This window comes from Mauremys mutica, chromosome 3 (genome assembly GCF_020497125.1).
Source record: "Mauremys mutica isolate MM-2020 ecotype Southern chromosome 3, ASM2049712v1, whole genome shotgun sequence".
Classification (NCBI taxonomy): domain Eukaryota; kingdom Metazoa; phylum Chordata; order Testudines; family Geoemydidae; genus Mauremys; species Mauremys mutica.
Genome location: NC_059074.1, coordinates 1,468,167 through 1,488,790, shown reverse-complemented (window position 1 = coordinate 1,488,790; position 20,624 = coordinate 1,468,167). Strand labels below are relative to the sequence as shown.

The following is a 20,624-nucleotide window of genomic DNA, read 5'->3' as shown; positions in this document are numbered from 1 at the left end:
CTCTGCGGGACGCGGCCCCTTTAAGGTCCCATCGGCCCCCGGGGCAGGTGATGCCCCGCACAAAGATGGCGCCGGCGCAGCGACGTGGGTCGGGCGTCACGTGATCCCGGATCTGACTTGCCGGTCGGGGCCGCCTCGTGCTGACGTGTACGGGCTGCCGTGCGCAGGCGCGGTGGGGAGCGGCCGGCCGTGCGCCTGCGCAGTGCACGTCCGGCTGCCCGGGCGCCCCCAGCCCCAGCGCAGCCGCCATGGGGCCCCGCCGGCCGCCCGAGCTCTACCGGGCCCCGTTCCCGCTCTACGCGCTGCAGATCCACCCGTGCGGGCTCGCCCTGGCGGCGGGGGGCGGCGGCGCGGCCCGGACCGGCGTCAGGAACGGCCTGGTGGGGGCTGGGCTGGGGGGTGATGGGGGGGGGCTGTGGGGCGGGAGTGAGGGGCACTGGCAGGGCTCAGAGGGGGGCAGGGCTGGGCTAGCAGGGGGGGGTGGGGCGGGAGTGAGGGGCACCGGCAGGGCTCAGAGGGGAGCAGGGCTGGGCTAGCAGGGGGGGGCAGGGCGGGAGTGAGGGGCACCGGCAGGGCTGTGTGGATCATGCACTTTCAGCACCTTCTGGGCTGTTGGTGGCTTTGGGCCAGGCTCTGGGGCCGGGCCCCTGCGGTCTGGGGGGCAGGCAGTGGGCCTGTGCAGCTGCCTTGGTGGGAGCCTGTGCCGGGTGCTGCTGGAGAGCACCACTTCTGGGGCTGCCTGACGCCGGCCTGGGGTCTGCGCGGTGGGCCCAGCCCTGGGTGTCCTCGGGGCTCCCCTGCCCGACCCCCATCCCTGATCGCCCTGCGCCCTTGTGTCTCCCTCTGCTCCCTGCAGCATTTCCTCCAGCTGGAGCAGATTGGCGGCCAGCTCAGCGCCTCACTGCTGCACTCCCATGACACAGAGACCCGGGCCACCATGAGCATGGCGCTGGCGGGCGACGTCATCGCGGCAGGGCAGGACGCCAGCTGCCACATTCTCCGCTTCCGCCTGCAGGGGCCCGACGAGAAAACCGACAACAGCGCCCCCAGCAAGGCAGGTGAGACGCGCAGCCCCCCGGTGCCAGCCCGGGAAGGGGCGGCCTGGGTGGGTGTTTGCAGCTTTAGCCAGGGCTGACTTGCCAGCAGTACCAAAGTAACAGCTCCTCTGCCCCGGCATCGCCCAGCAGGGGACACTGTGGGTGGGCAGGAGCTGTCAGGGGGGAGCTCCCGGCCTCAGCCAGCAGGGGGCACTGGGGGCAGGAGCTGGCAGGGGGGAGCTCCCGGCCTCAGCCAGCAGGGGGCGCGGGGGGGGGGGGGCAGGAGCTGGCAGGGGGGAGCTCCCGGCCTCAGCCAGCAGGGGGCACTGGGGGCAGGAGCTGGCAGGGGGGAGCTCCCGGCCTCACCCAGCAGGGGGCGCTGGGTGCGGGGGGCAGGAGCTGGCAGGGGGGAGCTCCCGGCCTCAGCCAGCAGGGGGCACTGGGGGCAGGAGCTGGCAGGGGGGAGCTCCCGGCCTCACCCAGCAGGGGGTGCTGGGTGCGGGGGGCTCCCGGCCTCGCCCAGCAGGTGGTGCTGTGGGGGGTGGGGGGAGCTCCCGGCCTCGCCCAGCAGGTGGTGCTGTGGGGGGGCAGGGCAGGAGCTGGCGGGGGGGAGCTCCCGGCCTCACCCAGCAGGGGGCGCTGGGTGCGGGGGGCTCCCGGCCTCGCCCAGCAGGGGGTGCCTTGGGGGCGGGGCAGGGCAGGAGCTGGCGGGGAGGGGCTCCCGGACTCGCCCAGCAAGGGACGCTGTGGGGAGCGGATGGGGGCAGGGGTCTGAGATGCCCGGCTGATGTGGGCTGTTATTGCTCTGCCCGTCCCAGGTGGTGCGGAGAAGGGCCCCCGCAAGCGGAAGGCCCCCGTCCCCTCTGAGAAGGGCGAGGGCGACACGAGGAGCGAGGCGGGCGAGGTGGCAGTGGAGACGCTGTGCAGCGTGCAGACGGACTTCAGCCCCGACGCGCTGCAGAAAGCCGTGCGTGTCAGCGCCGACCATTCGCTGCTGGCCACGGGCGGCGCCGACGGCTTCCTCCGAGTCTGGGAGGTAGGAGCTGCCCCGTGGGAGGTCCCTGCCCAAGATCCGTCAGGTCTCCTGCTGGGTGGGCGGGGGCCAGTCAGTGCTGGGAGGGGGCCAGTCAGTGCTAGACAGGACCCCTAACACTTCCTGTTGCTGCCTGTTAATTGCAGTGGGTGACCCCAGGCTCTTGTGTTATGAGAAGGGGTAAATAACACTTCCCTGGGCACTCGCTCCCCACCAGGCATGATTCTCTGGAGCTCTGTCGTATCCCCCCTTAGTCGCCTTTTTGCCAGCCTGAACAGTCCCAGTCTGTTTAATCTTTCCTCACACAGCAGCCGTTCCAGACCCCTCATCATTTTTGTTGCTTTTTTCGGAACCTTTTCCAAGTCCAGTACATCTTTTGTGAGATGGGGCGACCCCATCTGCACGCAGCATTCCAGGTGTGAGCGTACCAGGGATTTATAGAAAAGCAATATGATAGTTTCTTATTATCTATCCCTTTCTTAATGATGCCAAACATTCTGTTCACTTTGGCTGCTGCTGCACATTGAGTGGATGGTCTCAGAGAACTATTCACAGCGACTCCAAGGTCTTTCTTTTTTGTATGTATAGTTGGGATTATGTTTTCCAATGTGCATTACTTTGCACTTATCAACATTGAATTTCATCTGCCATTTTGTTGCCCAGTCACCCAATTTTGTGAGATCCTTTTGCAGCTCTTCGCAGTCTGCCTGGGACTTAACTATCTTGAGTAGTTTTGTATCATCTGCAAACTTTGCCACCTCACTGTTTTACCCCTTTCTCCAGATCATTTATAAATACGTTGAATAGGACTGGTCCCTGTACAGCTACCCAGGGACACCACTATTTACCTCTCTCCATTCTGAAAATGGATTATTTATTCCTACCCTTTGTTTCTTATCTTTTAACCAATTAACAATCTGTGTGAGGACCTGGCAGCGTACTTTGCTTAAGAGCCTTTGATGAGGGACCGTTGTCACGGAGTGTAGGGGAGTCAGGCCTGGCGATTCACCAGGACTCTCAGCCAGCCAGTAGAGCAGAAGGTTTATTTAGACGACAGGAATACAGTCCAACACAGGTCTTGCAGGCACAGATAACCGGATCCCCGGTTAGGTCCATCTTGGGGCCCCATAACCCCCCTCGGGGATCAGAGCCCTCTCTCTCTGCTTCCCCTCTGTTCCCCAGCCAACTCCCGTCTGCCCAACCCCCTCCGGCCCCTCCTCTCTGCTCAGCTTCTTTCCCGGGCCAGGAGGTCACCTGACCCCTTTGTCTCCAACACCTTTAGATGCACCTTTGCAGGGAGGGGCCCGGCCATCAGTTGCTAGGAGACAGAGTGTCAGGCATTCGACCTTCTGCTTTGCTAGATACTTAGAGGCCGGCACCCAGCATTCCCAGCCCCCAGTACGAACAGTCCCACTTCGTCACACCTCTCCCCCCTTCGAGACCGAACTGAGCGGGGTCACTCCAGCCAGTGACCTGGGGAAGTTTGAACCCACCTACATTCCCATGGCTGCCCCAGGGTCCCCCCCGTTCTGGGGGGAGAGTTACCCCAGGTCATTCCAGTTTCCTGCCCCCCTGTAGGTCGGGGGGACTCGGGGGCACTTGCAGGTTGCAGGGGGGAAGCCTTATGCCGCCCGTGCCCTTTCCCCACCCCAATACCCCTGGAGTGCACGCGGGGCTGGGGCCTTCTCCCCACGTTCCAGTCTGGGGGGCTGTGATTCGGGCTCTCTCGGTTCAGCTGGGGCAGGGACGGGAATCTGCTCTCTCTCACCGGCTGGGTCTGGGGCCACAGCCTCTCTGAGCCCTGTCCCTGGGCGTTCCCTCCCCACCAGGTCAGGGTCCGGCGCCTCGGGCAGAGTACCTTCCCCGGTGTCAGGGTGCAGAGCCCTGCGTCGACTCTGACTACGGTTCACGGCCAGGGCACCCCGGGTGTTACTTGGCCAGTCCTCGAGGTCCCCCCACATTAACACCTCTGTGGGCAAATGGGGGTGCACCCCCACGTCCTTGGGGCCCTCCTTGTCCCCCCACTTCAGGTGCACCCTCGCCACAGGCACCTTGAATGGGTTCCCGATCACACCCCTCAGGGTCAGGTAGGTGTTGGGCACCATCCGATCTGGGTCCACCACCTCGGGCCGGGCCAGCGTCACCTCTGCGCCCGTGTCCCAGGACCCAGTGACCTCCCTCCCGTCTACCTCCAGGGGAACAAGGCACTCGCTCCGGAGGGGCAGCCCCGTGCCCACCCTGTAAACCCAAAACTCAGGGCGGGGAGCATCCAGCCCCTCGGAGGGGACAGCCCGGGGCCCCCCTCCCTCCTTCGCAGGTGGTACGCGGCCAGCCCCCCTTTCCTGCGAACGCTGCCCCTCATCCGGCTGGGTCTCTACCAAGTTGACCCGGTGTGGGGTTGGTCTGCTCAGTTTGTCCCGGAGCTTGGGGCACTGGGCCCGTATGTGGCCTTATTGGCCACATTGATAGCAGCCCATGTCTCGTGGGTCCCCTCGAGTGGGACGGCTGGACCTGACGCCGGATGTTTCCCTTTGGTGGGGGCTCTCCATAGGCCCCTGCTGGGAGGTCCCATGGTGACTCTCTCTCTGCGTTGAGGCAGACCTGCTCCTTCGAGACGCCTCCCTATTATCCCTTGCCCGACTGTCCATGTATTGGTCGGCCAGCTGGCCTGCATGCTGCGGGTTCTCCGGCTTCTGGTCCTGTCATAAATAGTTAGTTAAGGGTTAAGTTTCCACCTGTAAAGGGTTAACACATGGTACCTGGTGAACACCTGACCTGAGGACCAATCAGGGAAGAGAATTTAAAATTCCTAGGAGGGAACTTTTTCTCTCTGTTTTTTTGTGTGCTGTTCTTAGCCGTTTGGAGTTACAAGGGTCCAGATGTTTAATCAAGTCTTCTGCAAGTTTCCATCTTTCTGAACTAATTTCTTCTAGTCAAGATAGTGAGCATTAGAAAGATACTTTGTGTCCTCATCTAATAATCCTATGTTTGCAATTCTGTGTGTTTGTTATTGATTATTCTTAATTCTGCCTGTATTGTTTGTACTGAGAAGGAGGGAGCATTCTCTCCAGAAATTGATAAGGTTATACCCTATGAATGTCCAGCTTGGACTCATAGAGATTGTGTATTTTCTTGTTTTTCTTTTAATAAATTCTTTCTATAAAGATTTGATTAAATCCCTTCTACTGTGGATACAGGGGGAGGGGGCTAAGAAACTCTCTCTCGGTGGTGAGACAAGTTTATCTCCGGGCAGAGAGGGGAGGGAGGAGACGGGGAGGTTTCTCCCTCTGTGAGTTGATCTGTGTTTCCCCAGGGAACGTCTTTGGAAAGAGGAGGGGGGAAAACAGGGGTGTCCCGGCCCACGTATTCGACCGGGTGGTAGCAGCAAAAAGGGGACCTACCCTAGGATTTTAGGGTGGGGGGATACATGCTGGTCCTCAACTTGAAACCCCCTAGTTTCAAGTGAGGGTGAGACCATGGCTATTGGTCCATCAACCACAGCCTCAGGTCCGACGGGCACTGCTCATACAGGTGCTCCAGTATGAATAGGTCAAGCAGGTCCTCTTTAGTTTGGGCCCCAGCTGTCCACTTGCGGGCGTACCCCTGCGCCCGGTTGACCAGTTGTAGGTATGTGACCTCCCGGGTCTTATGTTGACTCCGGAACCTCTTCCGGTACATCTCCGGGGTCAGCCCAAACTCGCGGAGCAGGGCCTCTTTGAACAGTTTGTAGTCCCCTGCCTCCGCCCCTCTCATTCGGCTGTACACCTCCACGGCGGTGGAGTCCAGTAAGGGGGTGAGAAACTGGATCCTGTCTGCAGGGTCAACCCGGTGCAGCTCGCAGGCATTCTCGAAGGCCGTCAGGAAGGTGTCTATGTCCTCCCCCTCCTTACGCCGGGCCAGGAAGCTTTTATCAAAGCTCTTTGTAGGCTTGGGTCCCCCCTCACTCACCGCAGCCGGGGCCTTACTGTTGTTCAGCTGGGCCAGTTCCAGCTCATGTTCATGCTGCTTCTCCTTCTCCCTCTCCTCGTGTTCACGCTGCTTCTCCTTCTCCCTCTCCTCGTGTTTACGCTGGTTCTCCTTCTCCTCCAGCTCACGCTGGCTTTGTCTCTCCTCATGTTCCCTCTGTTCCTTACACTCCTCCAGCTCTCTCAGTTTTATATCTCTCTCCAAGTCCAGCCGCCTGCGCTCCACGGAGGCCGAGCATCGCCGGGCCGATCCCCTGCTGGGGGGTGAGCTTCACCGGGCCGACCCCCTGCTGGCCGGGGGGGGTCACGGTGCCCTCGGTAGTCGCTGGGCTCCTCCTCCCCCTCCCCCTAGGCCTAGGGGTGGGAGGTCTCGGGAAGCCCTCAGCGGCTGGCTGACCACTCCCAGCGGGGACAGACACTGGTGCCTGCGCTGCCTCTGCCAGGCTGCTTCCCTCAGAGACAGGGACCGGTTCATTCCCGCGATCTGCGTCCTCCAGCCGGGCAATCGGCTGGTCCTTGGTGAGCTTCCCACTGCGCAGCCCCCTCAGCTTGCACAGCTCTACCAGGTCGCACTTGCACTGCTGGGCATACATCTTCCTGCTGGCCACTCGCAGGCCGGGGTGCTCGCCGCTCCCCACGGGTTCCAGGGGACCCCTAGTGTGCCAGTCCTTGAGGTCACCCCCTCTCTGCCAGGGTCGAGCTGCAGACTCCTCCGCCCCTGGGATCGCTCGCTGCGATCCCCCGGGGGACCCTGTTACTGCAAAGTCCTGCTCTCTGGTCACACTCTCCCAGGGGTTAATCGCCCCTTCGTTTTACTGCTCCGCAGTCACTTACTGCAGGAAGCGCCGTCCACGGGGTGCAGTAGATCCCACCGCTAACACCAGTTGTCACGGAGTGTGGGGGAGTCAGGCCCTGCACCCCCGGGCTCCCTGCCGATTCACCAGGACTCTCAGCCAGCCAGTAAAGCAGAAGGTTTATTTAGACGACAGGAACACAGTCCAACACAGGTCTTGCAGGCACAGATAACAGGATCCCCCCCTGTTAGGTCCATCTTGGGGCCCCATAACCCCCCTCGGGGATCAGAGCCCTCTCTCCCTGCTTCCCCTCTGTTCCCCAGCCAACTCCCGTCTGCCCAACCCCCTCCGGCCCCTCCTCTCTGCTCCGCTTCTTTCCCGGGCCAGGAGGTCACCTGACCCCTTTGTCTCCAACACCTTTAGATGCACCTTTGCAGGGAGGGGCCCGGCCATCAGTTGCTAGGCGACAGAGTGTCAGGCATTCGACCTTCTGCTTTGCTAGATACTTAGAGGCCAGCACCCAGCATTCCCAGCCCCCAGTACGAACAGTCCCACTTCGTCACAACCTTATCAAAGGCTTTCTGAGAATCTAAGTCCACTATATCCACTGGATCCCCCTTGTCCACCTGCTTGTTGATCCCCTCTAAGAATTCTAGTAGATTGGTGAGGCATGATTTCCCTTTACAAAAACCATGTTGACTCTTCTCCAGCGTATTGTATTCATCCGTGTGTCCAGTAATTGTTTTCTTTACCATAGTTTCAATCATTTTGCCTGGTACTGAAGTTAGGCTCACCGGCCTGTAATTGCCAGGATCACTTCTGGAACCTTTTTAAAAATTGGTGTCACGTTAGCTATCCTCCAGTCGTCTGGTACAGAGGCTGATTAAAGTAATAGTAGTTCTGCAGTTTCACATTTGGGTTTCTTCAGAACTCTTGGGTGACACCACCTGGTCGTGGTGACTTGTTACTGTGTAACTTACCCATTGGTGCCAATACTTCCTCTAATGACACCTCAGTCTGGGACAGTTCCTCAGATCTGTCACCTAAAAAGAAAATGGCTCAGGTGGGGCAATCTTCCTCTGCAGTGGAGGCCACTGCAAAGAATTCATTGAGCTTCACTGCAACGGCCGTGTCTTCCTTGAGTGCATCCTTACACCTCCAGTGTCCAGCAGCCCCACTGACAGCTTTGGCAGGGGTCCTGCTGCTGATGTACTTAGAAAAAAATTGCTGTTAGTTTTTGTGTCTTTTGCTAGTTGCTCTTCAAATTCTTTTTTGGCTGCCTGATTATACTTCACTTGCCAGAGTTTATCCTTTGTTTTCCTCAGTGGGATTTGACTTCCTATTTTTAAAGGACGCCTTTCTGTCGCTAACCACCTCTTTACTCTGTTGTTTAGCCAGGGGGGCAGGTTTTTGGTCCTCTTACTGATTTTTTTACTTGGGGTATCGTTTTAGTTTGAGCCTCTGTTGTTGTGTTTTTAAATAGTTTCCATGCAGCTTGCAGGCATTTCACTCTTGTGACTGTTCCCTTTAATTTCCGTTTAGCCAATGTCCTGGCTTTCGTGTGGTTCCCCTTGTTGAAGTTAAATGCTGCTGTGGTGGGTTTCTTTGGTATTTCCCCCTTACGGTTACATTTAACATTATGGTCGCTATTATCGTGCGATTTGTCTATGTTCATCTCTTGGACCAGACCCAGTGAGTCACTTAGCTCTCAATCCAGACTTGCCTCTCCGCTTGCGGGTTCCAGGACCAGCTGTCAGTAATGGTGTCGAGAAATGTTCTCTCTGCATCCCATCCCGATATGTGCCCAGTCAGTATGGGGATGGGTGAAATCCCCCATTGTTACTGGGTTTGTAGCCTCACTAATCACCCTGAGCGTTTCACTGTCACTGCCCCGGTCAGGCGGTCAGTAGTAGGGACAACGGGGAGTGTCTCTTCTCCCAGCTCAGAACGGGAGAACAAGGAGAGTTGAAAGATGCTAAAAGGGGGGCAGTTGAAAGCCGGTAAAAGGAAACACTCTTTTGCCCATTGATTAATTAGCCTGTAGAACTCACTGCCGCAGGACGCCAGTGGGGCCCAGAGCTTAGCAAGATTCAGGCAGGATTGACTGTTTTTCTGTGGGTCACAAGGCTGCCTGGTGTGGTTAGAACGAACCCTGCTGCCTCACGGCTAAACGGGTCTCTAGCTGCTAGAGACCAGGGGCATGCGACCCCCCCACTCCCCCGCAGCACCTGACCCTGGGCAGCTGGGGCCAGGCTGGCAATCCTGGCTCCTCGGGCCCTGGCCATAGCAGTGTTAAGGGCAGCCAGGCTGACATGCGGGGAGGAGCTGGAGACTGGGGGCATGGCGACGGGGGGTGTTGGGCCCGGCTGGCGGCTGAACCCAGCTCTCAGTTCCCCAGTTGGGGGGTGCTGAGCCCGGCTCTTTCTCAGTTCCCTAGCTGGGGGTCGCTGAGCCCCATTTTCTCTCAGTTCCCCAGCTGGGGGGGCGGTGGGGGGGGGGGTTGCTGAGCCCGATTCTCTCTCTGTTCCCCACTAGGGGGGGTGCTGAGCCCGTCTCTCAGTTCCCCAGCTGGGGGGTCGCTGAGCCCTTCTCTCAGTTCCCCAGCTGGGGGGGGGGGGGGCGCTGAGCCTGGCTCTCTCAGTTCCCCAGCTGGGGGGTCACTGAGCCCTTCTCTCAGATCCCCAGCGGGGGGGGGGGGGGCGCTGAGCCTGGCTCTCTCAGTTCCCCAGCTGGGGGGTGCTGAGCCCGGCTCTTTCTCAGTTCCCCAGCTGGGGGGTGCTGAGCCCGGCTCTCTCTCAGTTCCCCAGCTGGGGGGTGCTGAGCCCGGCTCTCTCTCAGTTCCCCAGCTGGGGGTCGCTGAGCCCCATTTTCTCTCAGTTCCCCAGCTGGGGGGGCATTGGGGGGGGGTGCTGAGCCCATCTCTCTCTCTGTTCCCCAGCTGGGGGGTCGCTGAGCCCTTCTCTCAGTTCCCCGGGGGGGGGGGGCGCTGAGCCTGGCTCTCTCAGTTCCCCAGCTGGGGGGGTCACTGAGCCCAGCTCTCTCTGTTCCCCAGCTGGTGGGTTGCTGAGCCCTTCTCTCAGATCCCCAGCTGGGGGGGGGGGGGGGCGCTGAGCCTGGCTCTCTCAGTTCCCCAGCTGGGGGGTCACTGAGCCCATCTCTCTCTCAGTTCCCCAGCATGAAGAAGGTGCTGGAGTTCAAAGCCCATGACGGGGAGATTGAGGACATTGCGCTAGGTCCCGAGAACAAGGTGAGCAGCCGACCCTGGATCCCAGGGTCCGCCCCCCCCCCCGGGGCGCTCGCTGCCTGCCCCCCACACGCTAGGGGGGTTGTGTGGGGCAGGGGCCGGTGTCCCTGAGTGAAAGCTCCTGTGGGCGGGGGAGGGAGGCTCAGGATGCCGGTGCTGGCCTGGGGAGGTGGCTTGTGGTGGGGAGCGGCCATGGTGCCTTAGACAGGACGGGGGAGTCGCAGCCTGGTGCAGGCCAGGCGGACTGGGGAAACTGAGGCTGGGTCTCCATCGCTCCTGAGGCTGGCTAGGGTCCCCGGCCTGGCTCTCATGGCTGCGACCCAGCAGGTGGTGACGGCGGGCCGGGATTTCCAGTGCTGCGTGTGGCAGAGGGACCAGCTGGTGCTGCGGCTGCGCTGGGATGAGAACATGCCGGGCGTCCCTGACAAGACCTACCGCTACCAGGCCTGCAGGTAGGGCCCTGACACGGGGCGAGGCCTGGCCGGATCGACAGGGGCCTGGGTGTTTGGCTGGGCTCACGGGTGGGGCTCGGGGCAGGGGCTGGGATCCTGGGGCTGGGCTCCCGGCATGGGTGGGGGCTGGGGCTGGGCTCAGGGGTGCTGGGGGGCCCTGGGCTGGGCTGACAGGCTCCCAGCATGGGTTGGGGCTGGGCTCAGGGGTGCTGGGGGGGGCCCAAGGCTCCCGGCGTGGGTGGGGGCTGGGCTCAGGGGTGCTGGGGGGCCCTGGGCTGGGCTGCCAGGCTCCTGGCGTGGGTGGGGGCTGGGCTCAGGGTGCTGGGGGGGCCCTGGGCTGGGCTGACAGGCTCCCGGCGGCAGGTTCGGGACGGTGCCGGACCAGGCGGAGGCGCTGCGACTCTACACGGTGCAGGTGCCCCACAAGCGCGGGCGCCGCCCCCCGCCCTGCTACCTCACCAAGTGGGACGGAAAAAGCTTCCTGCCGCTGCTCACCCAGCCCTGCGGGGGCGAGGTCGTCTCCTGCCTCTCTGTCAGGTACGGGGGGGGCCCAATTCTTGGGCAGGCTGGGCTGGGGGGGTCAGGGTGAGGGCTGGGGCCGTGGCGCTGGCCCAGTTCTCGGGCTGGGCTGGGGCGGGGGAGGGGGTCAGGGTGAGGGCTGGGGCCGTGGCGCTGGCCCAGTTCTCGGGCTGGGCTGGGGCGGGGGAGGGGGTCAGGGTGAGGGCTGGGGCCGTGGCGCTGGCCCAGTTCTCGGGCTGGGCTGGGGGGGGGGGGGGGCTCAGGGAGGGCTGGGGCCGTGGCGCTGGCCCAGTTCTCGGGCGGGCTGGGCTGGGCTGGGGGGGTCAGGGTGAGGGCTGGGGCCGTGGCGCTGGCCCAGTTCTCGGGCTGGGCTGGGCTGGGGCGGGGGGGGTCAGGGTGAGGGCTGGGGCCGTGGCGCTGGCCCAGTTCTCGGGCTGGGCTGGGCTGGGGCGGGGGGGGGTCAGGGTGAGGGCTGGGGCCGTGGCGCTGGCCCAGTTCTCGGGCGGGCTGGGCTGGGCTGGGGGGGTCAGGGCGGGGGTCTGTGCTGTGCATCTGTCTGACCAGCTGTTTGGTGCCATCTGTCCCACCAGTGACTCGGGCACGTTCCTGGGGCTGGGCACTGTGACGGGCTCGGTTGCCATTCATGTCTCCTTCTCGCTGCAGGTAAGTGGCTGCCTGGTGTCTGGGGGGGCAGGGCTCCCTGCGGGCGGGGCTGTTGGGGGGTGGGGTGAGGGGCATCTCCAGGGCCCCTGGGGGAGCTGGGCGTTGGCCTAGCTCCGGACACCCCCACCCCCCCTGAGCTCCTGCCTCGGGCTGTGCAGGGCTGAAGCAGCTGCATCCTGGGCAGGGCCCAGTACACGGCTCGGCCCGTGGCGCTGCCCGTGACCCTGCCCTCCCCGCAGAGGCTGTACTACGTGAAGGAGGCGCATGGCATCGTGGTGACGGACGTGGCCTTCCTGCCTGAGAGCCGGCGGGGCCGGGAGCTGCTGGCCGAGAACGAGGCTGCCCTGCTCAGCGTGGCCGTGGACAGCCGCTGCAAGCTGCACCTGCTACCCCCCAGGCGTACGTGCCCCGGGCCCCTGGGGGGAGGGGTCCTCTGGGACAGACCCCGGGGGGGGGGATCCTGCCCCCCACCCTGGCCCAGGCTTCTTCCCTGCTCCAGCTAGACCCTAGCGGGGCCCCCCAGACGCGGGGCCCCCCAGACGCGGGGCCCCCCAGCGTGATCTGAGGCCCCCTCCCCTGGTTCCCCCTGAGCCGGCTCCTTCTCTCCCACAGGCAGCTTCCCCGTGTGGCTGCTGCTGCTGCTCTGCGCTGGCCTGGTGGTGGCCACCATCCTGCTGCTGCAGCTGGCCTTCCCCGGCTTCCTGTAGGCGTGAGGAGCCCTGCGGGGACAGCGAGAGACTCTGCCTCTGCCTGGGGCACCTCGGGCCCTCGCCTGCCTGGTCCGGCCCGGCTCGGCTCGGCCCCCAGGACAATGTGAAGCAGCTCAGAGACCTGCAGCCCCCCACGCCGGGTGGTCCAGCTCAGGGCCTGCCCGTGGTGGGGATGTGTGCGCTGGGCGTCTCCCTGCATGGGACGGGCGCTGCCTGAGCTCGGGGGAACGGTGAGCTGCTCTGGGTGGGGGAGAGCCCAGTCTCTGCCAGTCGCCCCATGATGCCCATCCAGCGACGTGCCAGCAGTGTCTACCCGTGCTCCTGCTGCAGCTCGCTGGCTGCCATTAAACCTGGAGTCTGAGCTGTCGCTCCCCTGCCTGTGCATGCTGGGGGGCTGCAGAGCCCATGGGGGGAACTGCGGGGGGTGCGATGAATAGAAAATCCTGTTTGCTCTACGGTGCCCCCTGGGTCTGGGCACAGGTTGGGCCAGTCACTGCGCCAGACCCCAGGCAGTTGGCTCCATGGGCCGGGTGTCGGGCAGGCCTGGCCTGCTACAAGCTCCTCTGAGCCAGAGCCTGGCTGGGGGCAGCCCTCCCCCTTCAGCTGCACGGCCCTGGTTCTGCCCCTCCCGCAGGGGGCTGGATCCCCCCGGGAACAGCCTGGGCCCTGAGGCTCCCGAAGCTGGTCTCCATACAGCTCCCCCAGTCCTCCCCGGGCAGGGGTCCTGTAGGGCCCGGGCTGACCCCCGCCCTGGGAACGAGCCCGCCGGCCCCCGCAGTGGGTGTCACTGCAGCCGAGCCCTGTCCCCTCCCTGCAGCTCATGGAGGACAGGAGGTAGCCGGGCAGGAGGTTTATTGTGGGGCTGGGCGCTCGGGTCCCAGGCTGCGGCTCAGCTCCTGGCTGTGCTCGAAGGCGGCGGCGAGGAACTGGGCGAAGACGCGGTCCATGTAGCTCTCGTGCCGGGGGAAGAGCCCCTCCAGGAAACCGATGTGCCCGCCACGCGCTGTCACCAGCACCGCCAGCGTGGGGAGGCGCCGTGCCGCGGCCAGCGGGATGGCTGAAAGAGAGCGAGTCAGGCAGCCGCAAGCTGGGCCCAGAGCCCCCCGCTGGGCCCAGAGCCCCCCGCACTCACCCTGCAGCGGCGAGAAGGGGTCGTCGGCTGCATTGAGGCACAGCACAGGCAGGCGCACGGCGTGTACCGAGTGCGAGGGGCTGGCGTCCCGGTAGTATGCGGCGCACGTCCCGTAGCCGAACACCACGGCGGTGTAGCGCTCGTCAAACTCCCGGATGCTGCGTGCCTGGGACAGGGGGGGCGGGGTCAGGGCTGGGGGTGCGGCTGGGTGGGGGAGAGGAGGAGATGGGGGGGAGGAGGGACACACACCATACCTGCAGTACGTGCTCCACATCCACCTTCTCTGCAATCACCTTCCTGTGCCTGCAACGGGCCCCACAGTCAGTGGGGGGCTGCCAAGCAAGACAGCCAAGAGCCCCCTGACCCCCATCAACCAGCCCCACACTCCCCAACCCTGCCCCACAGCCTCCTGACCCTCCTGTACCAGGCCCCCGACACCACATACAGGGGGGCTGGAGGATCAGGTATCAGCCCCAGAGTCCCCCCAACCTGTGTTCCAGCCCCCCGACCCAGCCCCACCGGCTCAGGAGGTGGCAGAGGTTGGCCGTGAGGCGCCGGTTGAAGAGCAGGAAGTTGAGCGGCTGCTCCAGTGAGCGGCTGGACTCCTCCGCGTCCCAGGGGACGGACAAGGTCATGGCAGCCACCAGCCCCGTGTTGCGCCCCTGCTGCGCCAGGTACTTCAGCACCAGGATCCTGGGGAGACAGCACTGCAGGTGGGCTGGGGCCCGGGGTTAACCCTTCCCCTCCCCTTGCTACTCCCCAGCGTGGGGGGGGGGGGGGACAGACATTAACCACCGGATACCTGGGAGATTAACCCCTCCCCTCCCTGTGCCAGCCCCCTGCTCCTCACCCGCCAAGAGAGACACCCACAGCCAGGAGTGGTGCCCGCGGGTGCTGGGCCTTGATGTGGGTGACCACGGTCTGCAGGTCCTCCGTGTTGCTTGCGCAGAAGGCTCGGGGGGTCTAAGAGCGAGAGCAGAGCTGAGGGGGGCAGGGTGGAGGTGGAGCTGGGGAGGGTGTCCCTGGCTGACCTCAGTTAATGGGGGGGCCATGGAGCTAACAGGGATGTTCACGCTGGATCCCCCACTCTTGCATGCAAGGGAGGGGGGTCCTGGCTCCCCAGGGGCATGGGGAGGGTTCAGCCCTGAGAGCCATTTGCAGGTGGGATGGAGCGAAGTGCCGCCAGACTGGGCCAGGTGCCCCAGAGGGAATGAACAGAACAGAGAATTGTCCAGTGATCCCTCCCCTGTCGCCCATTCCTAGCTCCTGGCAGACAGAGGCTGGGGCACCAGCCCTGCCCAGCCTGGCTAATAGCCACTGATGGACCTGTCCTCCAGGAACTTCTCTAGTTCTTGTTTGAACCCTGTTATAGTCTTGGCCTTCCCTACATCCCCTGGCGAGGAGTTCCCCAGGTTGACTGGGCCTTGTGTTTGTTTTCAACCTGCTGCCTGTTCATTTCGTTTGGTGGCCCCTTGTTCTTGTAGTATGAGAAGGAGTAAAGAACACGTCCTTATTCACTTTCTCCTCACCACTCATGATTTTACAGACCTCTGCCATATCCCCCCTTAGTCGTCTCTTTGCCTAGTGAAAAGTCCCAGTCTTCTTTCTCTCTCCTCAGACGGAAGCTGTTCGATCCCCTAATCCTTCCTGCACCTTTTCCAACCATAAAGGATCCTTTTCTGAGCTGGCTGACCACAGCCACCCGCAGTGTTCCAGGTGCGGGCGGCCCGTGGATTTATAGAGGCAATCGGATATTTTCTGCTGTCTTATCCAGCCCCTTCCTGAGGGCTCCCCGGCTGCCGCTGCCCGTGGAGCGGCTGTTCTCAGAGAACCAGCCCAGGGAGGCCGAGATCTCTCTTGAGGGGTCACAGCTGGCTTAGCCCCATTGTTTTGCCTGTATAGATGGGACAGCAGCTCCGACCTGCTGGGACCCACGGGCCAAGCCCTGCCCTCCCCTCCAGGGCCCATGGAGTGCGCTGCCCCCCACCCCCACGGCCTCCAGAGCCCTGGGCCAGGATCTCTGTGTTGGAGCCAGGCCCCAAGGCCACCCCGAGGACACAGCTCACTCACCAGCAGCTCCTCCCCCTTGCACCCTCGGTTATTGAACACAACAGTCCTGGGGAGAGAGACGGGTGAGGCTCCCTGCCCCCACGACCCCTCCATTCCCGCTCTCCATGTCCCCCCTTCCCCCTCCATCCCCACCAGCCCCCTTCCCCCACGACCCCTCCATCCCCACCCCTGTATCCCACCTTCACCACGACCCCTCCATCCCCATCCCCGCTGCATCCCCACCAGCCCCCCTTCCCCCACGACCCCTCCATCCCCACCCCCCATGTCCTCCCACCTGCCCCCTTCCCCCACGACCCCTCCATCCCCACCCCTGTATCCCACCTTCCCCCACGACCCCTCCATCCCCCCATGTCCTCCCACCAGCCCCCCTTCCCCCACGACCCCTCCATCCCCACCCCCATATCCCACCGTCCCCCACGACCCCTCCATCCCCACCCCCCCATGTCCTCCCACCAGCCCCCCTTCCCCCACGACCCCTCCATCCCCACCCCTGTATCCCAGATTCACCACCGCCCCTGCATCCCCCTCCCCGCTGCATCCCCACCAACCCCCCTTCCCCCACGACCCCTCCATCCCCACCCCCGTATCCCACCTTCACCACGACCCCTCCATCCCCATCCCTGTATCCCACCTTCACCACGACCCCTCCATCCCCATCCCCGCTGCATCCCCACCAGCCCCCTTCCCCCACGACCCCTCCATCCCCACCCCCGTATCCCACCTTCACCACGACCCCTCCATCTCCATCCCCGCTGCATCCCCACCAGCCCCCCTTCCCCCACGACCCCTCCATCCCCGCCCCCCTTCCCCCACGACCCCTCCATCCCCACCCCCGTATCCCACCTTCCCCCACGACCCCTCCATCCCCACCCCTGTATCCCACCTTCACCACGACCCCTCCATCCCCATCCCCGCTGCATCCCCACCAGCCCCCTTCCCCCACGACCCCTCCATCCCCACCCCCGTATCCCACCTTCACCACGACCCCTCCATCCCCATCCCCGCTTCATCCCCACCAGCCCCCCTTCCCCCACGACCCCTCCATCCCCACCCCCGTATCCCACCTTACACCACGACCCCTCCATCCCCACCCCCATGTCGTCCCACCAGCCTCCTTCCCCCACGACCCCTCCATCCCCACCCCTGTATCCCACCTTCACCACGACCCCTCCATCCCCATCCCCGCTGCATCCCCACCAGCCCCCCTTCCCCCACGACCCCTCCATCCCCACCCCTGTATCCCACCTTCACCACGACCCCTCCATCCCCACCCCCATGTCGTCCCACCAGCCTCCTTCCCCCACGACCCTCCATCCCCACCCCCATATCCCACCTTCACCCACAACCCCTCCATCCCCCCCTTCCCCAATGCCCCACAGAGGCTGGCACTGACCCAGATGCCTCACTTGGGGGCTGACCAGGGGGCTGGGTCCCTGCAGCCCCCCAGTCACCCAGGGCCCGGGGTCTCACCTGTACCCCGCGCGGGAGGCCTGCTGCACCAGGTGCAGGACGTAGGTGGCCTGGCTGTTGCTGGTGAGGCCTGGCAGCAGCAGGACGGTGGGGCGTGTGCCAGGCTCCGGGTACCGCTGGCTCTCTGCATTGTCCGCCCAGTCCAGCAGCAGCTGCCCTCCATCCGCCGTGCGGAGCAACTCGCTGGGCAGGGAGCACAGGGTGGAGTGAGCCCCGGGCAGCAGGGGCCTGGGCCGCGCCCCATGGGCACAGCCGGGGAGTCACGGAGCAGCGCAGCTCGAGAACCCAGCACGCACCTGCGGTAGGCGACCCGGGGCCGGGACTGGAGGAAGAAGCGGAGCAGGGTCTGGAGCCGGCCCTCGAAGCACCAGGGCGTGGGGTGGAAGGGCTCGCGGACGACGGGGCAGTGCGCCTCCAGGAAGGCGCAGAACGGCAGCCCGCCCACCAGCAAGGGCCTCTGCGGAGAGATTCGGGGAGAGCTCAGGCCAGCCCGAGCCCAAGGACGGGCCTGGCTCCCAGACCCCACCAGCTCCAGCACGGCCTGGCTTGTCAGAGCCCGTCACGCTCGCAGGCCCTGGCACAAGCCATGGCCACGGCCCCCGAGATCCCGCGACGTGGGGCTGAGCCAGCAGGGACAGAGCCCAGCCCCACAGCGCAGACCCCTCCCCCAGCTCACATGCCGGGAGGCCCTGCTAGCCGGCGGGTCCCATCCAGCTCCCAGGTGCTGGGAGCAAGGGGTGTGTGGGAGCCAGGCAGCACCCGGGGGGGGGGGGGGATCACCATCATCCCCGAGCAACCAGACTCCAGGCTACGGCCCTGCCCCACCCAGCTGAGGCGGGACGGGCGGCGCCGTGCTAGGCCAGAGGTGAGATGGGGCCGCGGGAGGAGGGCGGAGAGGAACCAGGAACAGAGATGCACCACGTGGGGGCTGGGAAGGAGCAGCTGTCCCCCAGGGCACCCCCCGACAGGAGCCTTGGGGGGCCAATGCCCAGAGCAGAGGGATGAGGGGGCCGACCGGCTCGGCCAGCTGGCGTTCAGCATCCGAAAACACGGAGACAGACGCCAGCACGGCCCAGAGCTGCTGCCTGGGGCTCTGGGCTCTGTTCCAGCCTGGAGGGGAGGGGAGGGGGGGGGCTCCCCTGCTTCAGCCTCTGCCCCCCAGGGGAAGTGAGACACTCCCCAGCTGTGCGATGGGGCAAGGACGCGTCTCCGGGACTGACCTGAACCGAGGGCAGCGCAGCCGTGCCCAGGAACCTGGCTGGGGGGGCCGGGCACCGCCCGGGACAGGCTGCACCCAGCTGGCGAGTCCAGGCTGCACCCACCCAGCCCCCAGCCAGGCCAGAACAATCCCCCAGGGGGCTGGAGGGAGCGAACCAGCCGGAGGCAGCACAGCTCAGCCCTAGGGGACGGGTTCCCGGCCCCCAACGGCTGGTTGTCAGTTCTGAGCTCCAGGCCAGGAGGGGTCAGGCCGCAACAGAGGCCCCTGGGGACATCGGTGCTGGAACTGGGGGGCTGCTGCCCCCCCAGCTTGGCCGTGGTCTCCATCATCTCCAGGCTCCGTGGCTCCGAGCACCCCCACCACACAGACAGTCCCAGCCCCCCTGCCTGGGAGGGAGGGGTTATTTGGGCTGACGGGGGTGTCACAGCGAGGGGGGGCTCTGAGGGTTGGGACCCCCCCATCGCTCCCAGCTCGGGCGGGGCTCAGAGCTCTCCCACAGGCAGCTCCAGCCCAGGCCAGACAGAGCCCCGCGACGCTACAGCGGGGACACGCGGGACCGACCCCCCCAGCGCTGACCGGACGGACCGAGCCCCCCCCTCCCCAGCGCTGACCGGACGGACCGAACCCCCCCCCCAGCGCTGACCGGACGGACCGAACCCCCCCAGCGCTGACCGGACGGACCGAACCCCCCCAGCGCTGACCGGACGGACCGAGCCCCCTCCAGCACTGACCGGACGGACGGACCGACCCCCGCCCCAGCGCTGACCGGACGGACCGAGCCCGCCCCAGCGCTGACCGGACGGACCTGCGGGACGCACACCCAGTAGTAGCCCAGGAAGGCGGCGCTGGCGGCCAGCAGCAGCAGCGGCTCCCCCCAGCCCCGGAGCAGCAGCTCGGGCAGGGACCCCAGCGCCCCCCGCATCCTGCAGCCGCCTGAGTCTGGCAGCTTCCGGCAGCCCTGCCTAAGCCCCGCCCCGGCCAGCAGCCATATTTGTGAGGGGCAGACCCCGCCCCTGCCAACCCCGGCCGGCAGCCATGTTTGTGAGGGGCAGACCCCCGCCCCGGCCGGCAGCCATGTTTGTGAGGGGCAGCCCCCGGCAGCCATGTTTGTGAGGGGCAGCCAGGCCGGCCGCGGTTAACCCCGTAGGTGCCGGGCGACAGCAGAGTGAGGGTAGTTCTGCGCCGGAGAGGAGGGTCTCGCAGCCAGCTGCGCCGGTGAATAGCCGGGAGCGCGGGACCCAGGAGTCCTGGGCACAGCCCCTCCCCCAAGGCAGCCCCAGCAGGGGGCCGTGCCCACGGGCGCAGGGCAGTGCTGAGCCATGTGCCAGCCGGGGACGCCGCAGGCAAAGGGATCGTGGGGGGCTGAGGCCCCTTTGTGGTGCTGGAGTGAGTGGGGATTCTGCCCTCCCCGAGCCCCACTTCCTCCGGGCTGCGGCTCCCAGCCAGGGCAGCCTCCACCTGCCTGGCAGTGCCAGCGCCGCGCGCGTTGGCCGAGGAGCCCGCTGTGACCGGCGTGTTCCCCGCATCATGCTCGGCCTGGGGAACGTCTCGCACCAGGGGCTCGCCAGGCCGGCGGAGAAGGGCCAACGCGAGCCCAAGGCTGGCGGCTGAATTCTTACTGGTGCCAAGGTGTCAGTTATGGACAGCGAGTCACTAACCGCGGGAACAATTCACGGGGCTGGGCTGGATCCTCCATCACCGGCTGTTTCTCTGCCAGCTCCGCTCCGGGGACAGTCCTGGGCCCAGGGGGTCAGACCAGCTCCTCACACCTCTGACAGGGCCTGGCCCACACAGCAGCTGGTGGCACCGAAAGGAGGAACAGCCAGGCTAGCTCAGCCCAGGGACCCATGACCCCAGTGCCTGGGCTCCACTCCACAGGAGATGACACAAGACACACACACACCCACCAGTGGCTCAACAGGGGACATGTCCCCCTCAGCTGGCCAGCTGCTGGCTGGCTCATGCCTCGTCTCTGCTGTTATTGCGCCAGATGGTCTCATGGGCTGGGTAAATGTTTAACCCTTTCTGAGTCCCCCTGGCCCTTGGCCTCATCACCGTCTTGTGGCCATGAGTTCCACAGCCTGGTGGTCAGTTTGGTAAGAAAAATATTCCCTTGTGCTGCTTGTCAATGGGTCACATTCCATTCCCATCACTCGCCCCATTGGGAGAAGGTGATTAGGCGTGCCCCAGTCCCCTCCCTATGCCAACTCCCGCCCCACCCTGGCACAGCTGGAGAGCCCATTGCTCCTGTGGGCGTCCTCCCGTCCAGGGAAAGGATCCCACCTCTCCCACTCCTTCCCTATGCATCTGCCAGGT

The 20,624-nt window shown here is 64.7% G+C and overlaps 2 protein-coding genes across 6 annotated transcripts; one reads left to right on the top strand and one right to left on the bottom strand.

Annotated features, from left to right (window-relative positions):
* The first annotated feature begins 219 nt into the window (after positions 1–219).
* Positions 220–12,778, top strand: LOC123366444 (prolactin regulatory element-binding protein-like). Of its 3 annotated transcripts, XM_045009940.1 has the most exons (9): positions 220–380; positions 857–1,058; positions 1,856–2,073; positions 9,996–10,076; positions 10,401–10,525; positions 10,889–11,062; positions 11,635–11,707; positions 11,947–12,106; positions 12,320–12,778. In XM_045009940.1, the coding sequence occupies exons 1-9, from the start codon at positions 249–251 to the stop codon at positions 12,412–12,414; spliced, it is 1,260 nt and encodes a 419-aa protein (XP_044865875.1). In that variant the 5' UTR covers positions 220–248; the 3' UTR covers positions 12,415–12,778. The 3 variants fall into 3 exon arrangements, with proteins under 3 accessions (XP_044865875.1, XP_044865874.1, XP_044865873.1); XM_045009939.1 differs by lacking the exon at positions 220–380 and having other exon boundaries at positions 553–1,058; positions 10,428–10,525; XM_045009938.1 differs by lacking the exon at positions 220–380 and having other exon boundaries at positions 558–1,058.
* A 451-nt stretch (positions 12,779–13,229) lies between these two features.
* On the bottom strand, positions 13,230–20,107 carry LOC123366446 (protein ABHD1-like). Of its 3 annotated transcripts, XM_045009943.1 has the most exons (9): positions 19,114–19,240; positions 17,386–17,546; positions 17,090–17,272; positions 15,620–15,665; positions 14,400–14,512; positions 14,069–14,242; positions 13,804–13,852; positions 13,550–13,715; positions 13,230–13,474 (listed from the first exon to the last, which is right to left on the bottom strand). In XM_045009943.1, the coding sequence occupies exons 1-9, from the start codon at positions 19,228–19,230 to the stop codon at positions 13,269–13,271; spliced, it is 1,215 nt and encodes a 404-aa protein (XP_044865878.1). In that variant the 5' UTR covers positions 19,231–19,240; the 3' UTR covers positions 13,230–13,268. The 3 variants fall into 3 exon arrangements, with proteins under 3 accessions (XP_044865878.1, XP_044865877.1, XP_044865876.1); XM_045009942.1 differs by lacking the exons at positions 14,400–14,512; positions 19,114–19,240 and adding an exon at positions 19,967–20,107 and having other exon boundaries at positions 13,231–13,474; XM_045009941.1 differs by lacking the exons at positions 14,400–14,512; positions 15,620–15,665 and having other exon boundaries at positions 13,231–13,474.
* Positions 20,108–20,624: the final 517 nt, after the last annotated feature.

Coding starts and splice junctions, on each gene's coding strand:
- LOC123366444 (XM_045009938.1), top strand. CDS start 587: ATGCACTTTCAGCACCTTCTGGGCTGTTGGTGGCTTTGGGCCAGGCTC. Junction 2,074..9,995: donor GCTTCCTCCGAGTCTGGGAG/GTAGGAGCTGCC, acceptor TCTCTCTCTCAG/TTCCCCAGCATGAAGAAGGT. Junction 11,063..11,634: donor GTCTCCTGCCTCTCTGTCAG/GTACGGGGGGGG, acceptor CTGTCCCACCAG/TGACTCGGGCACGTTCCTGG.
- LOC123366446 (XM_045009943.1), bottom strand. CDS start 19,230: ATGCGGGGGGCGCTGGGGTCCCTGCCCGAGCTGCTGCTCCGGGGCTGG. Junction 14,243..14,399: donor GTGGGTGTCTCTCTTGGCGG/GTGAGGAGCAGG, acceptor CTGTCTCCCCAG/GATCCTGGTGCTGAAGTACC. Junction 13,475..13,549: donor CCCCTTCTCGCCGCTGCAGG/GTGAGTGCGGGG, acceptor GCTCTCTTTCAG/CCATCCCGCTGGCCGCGGCA.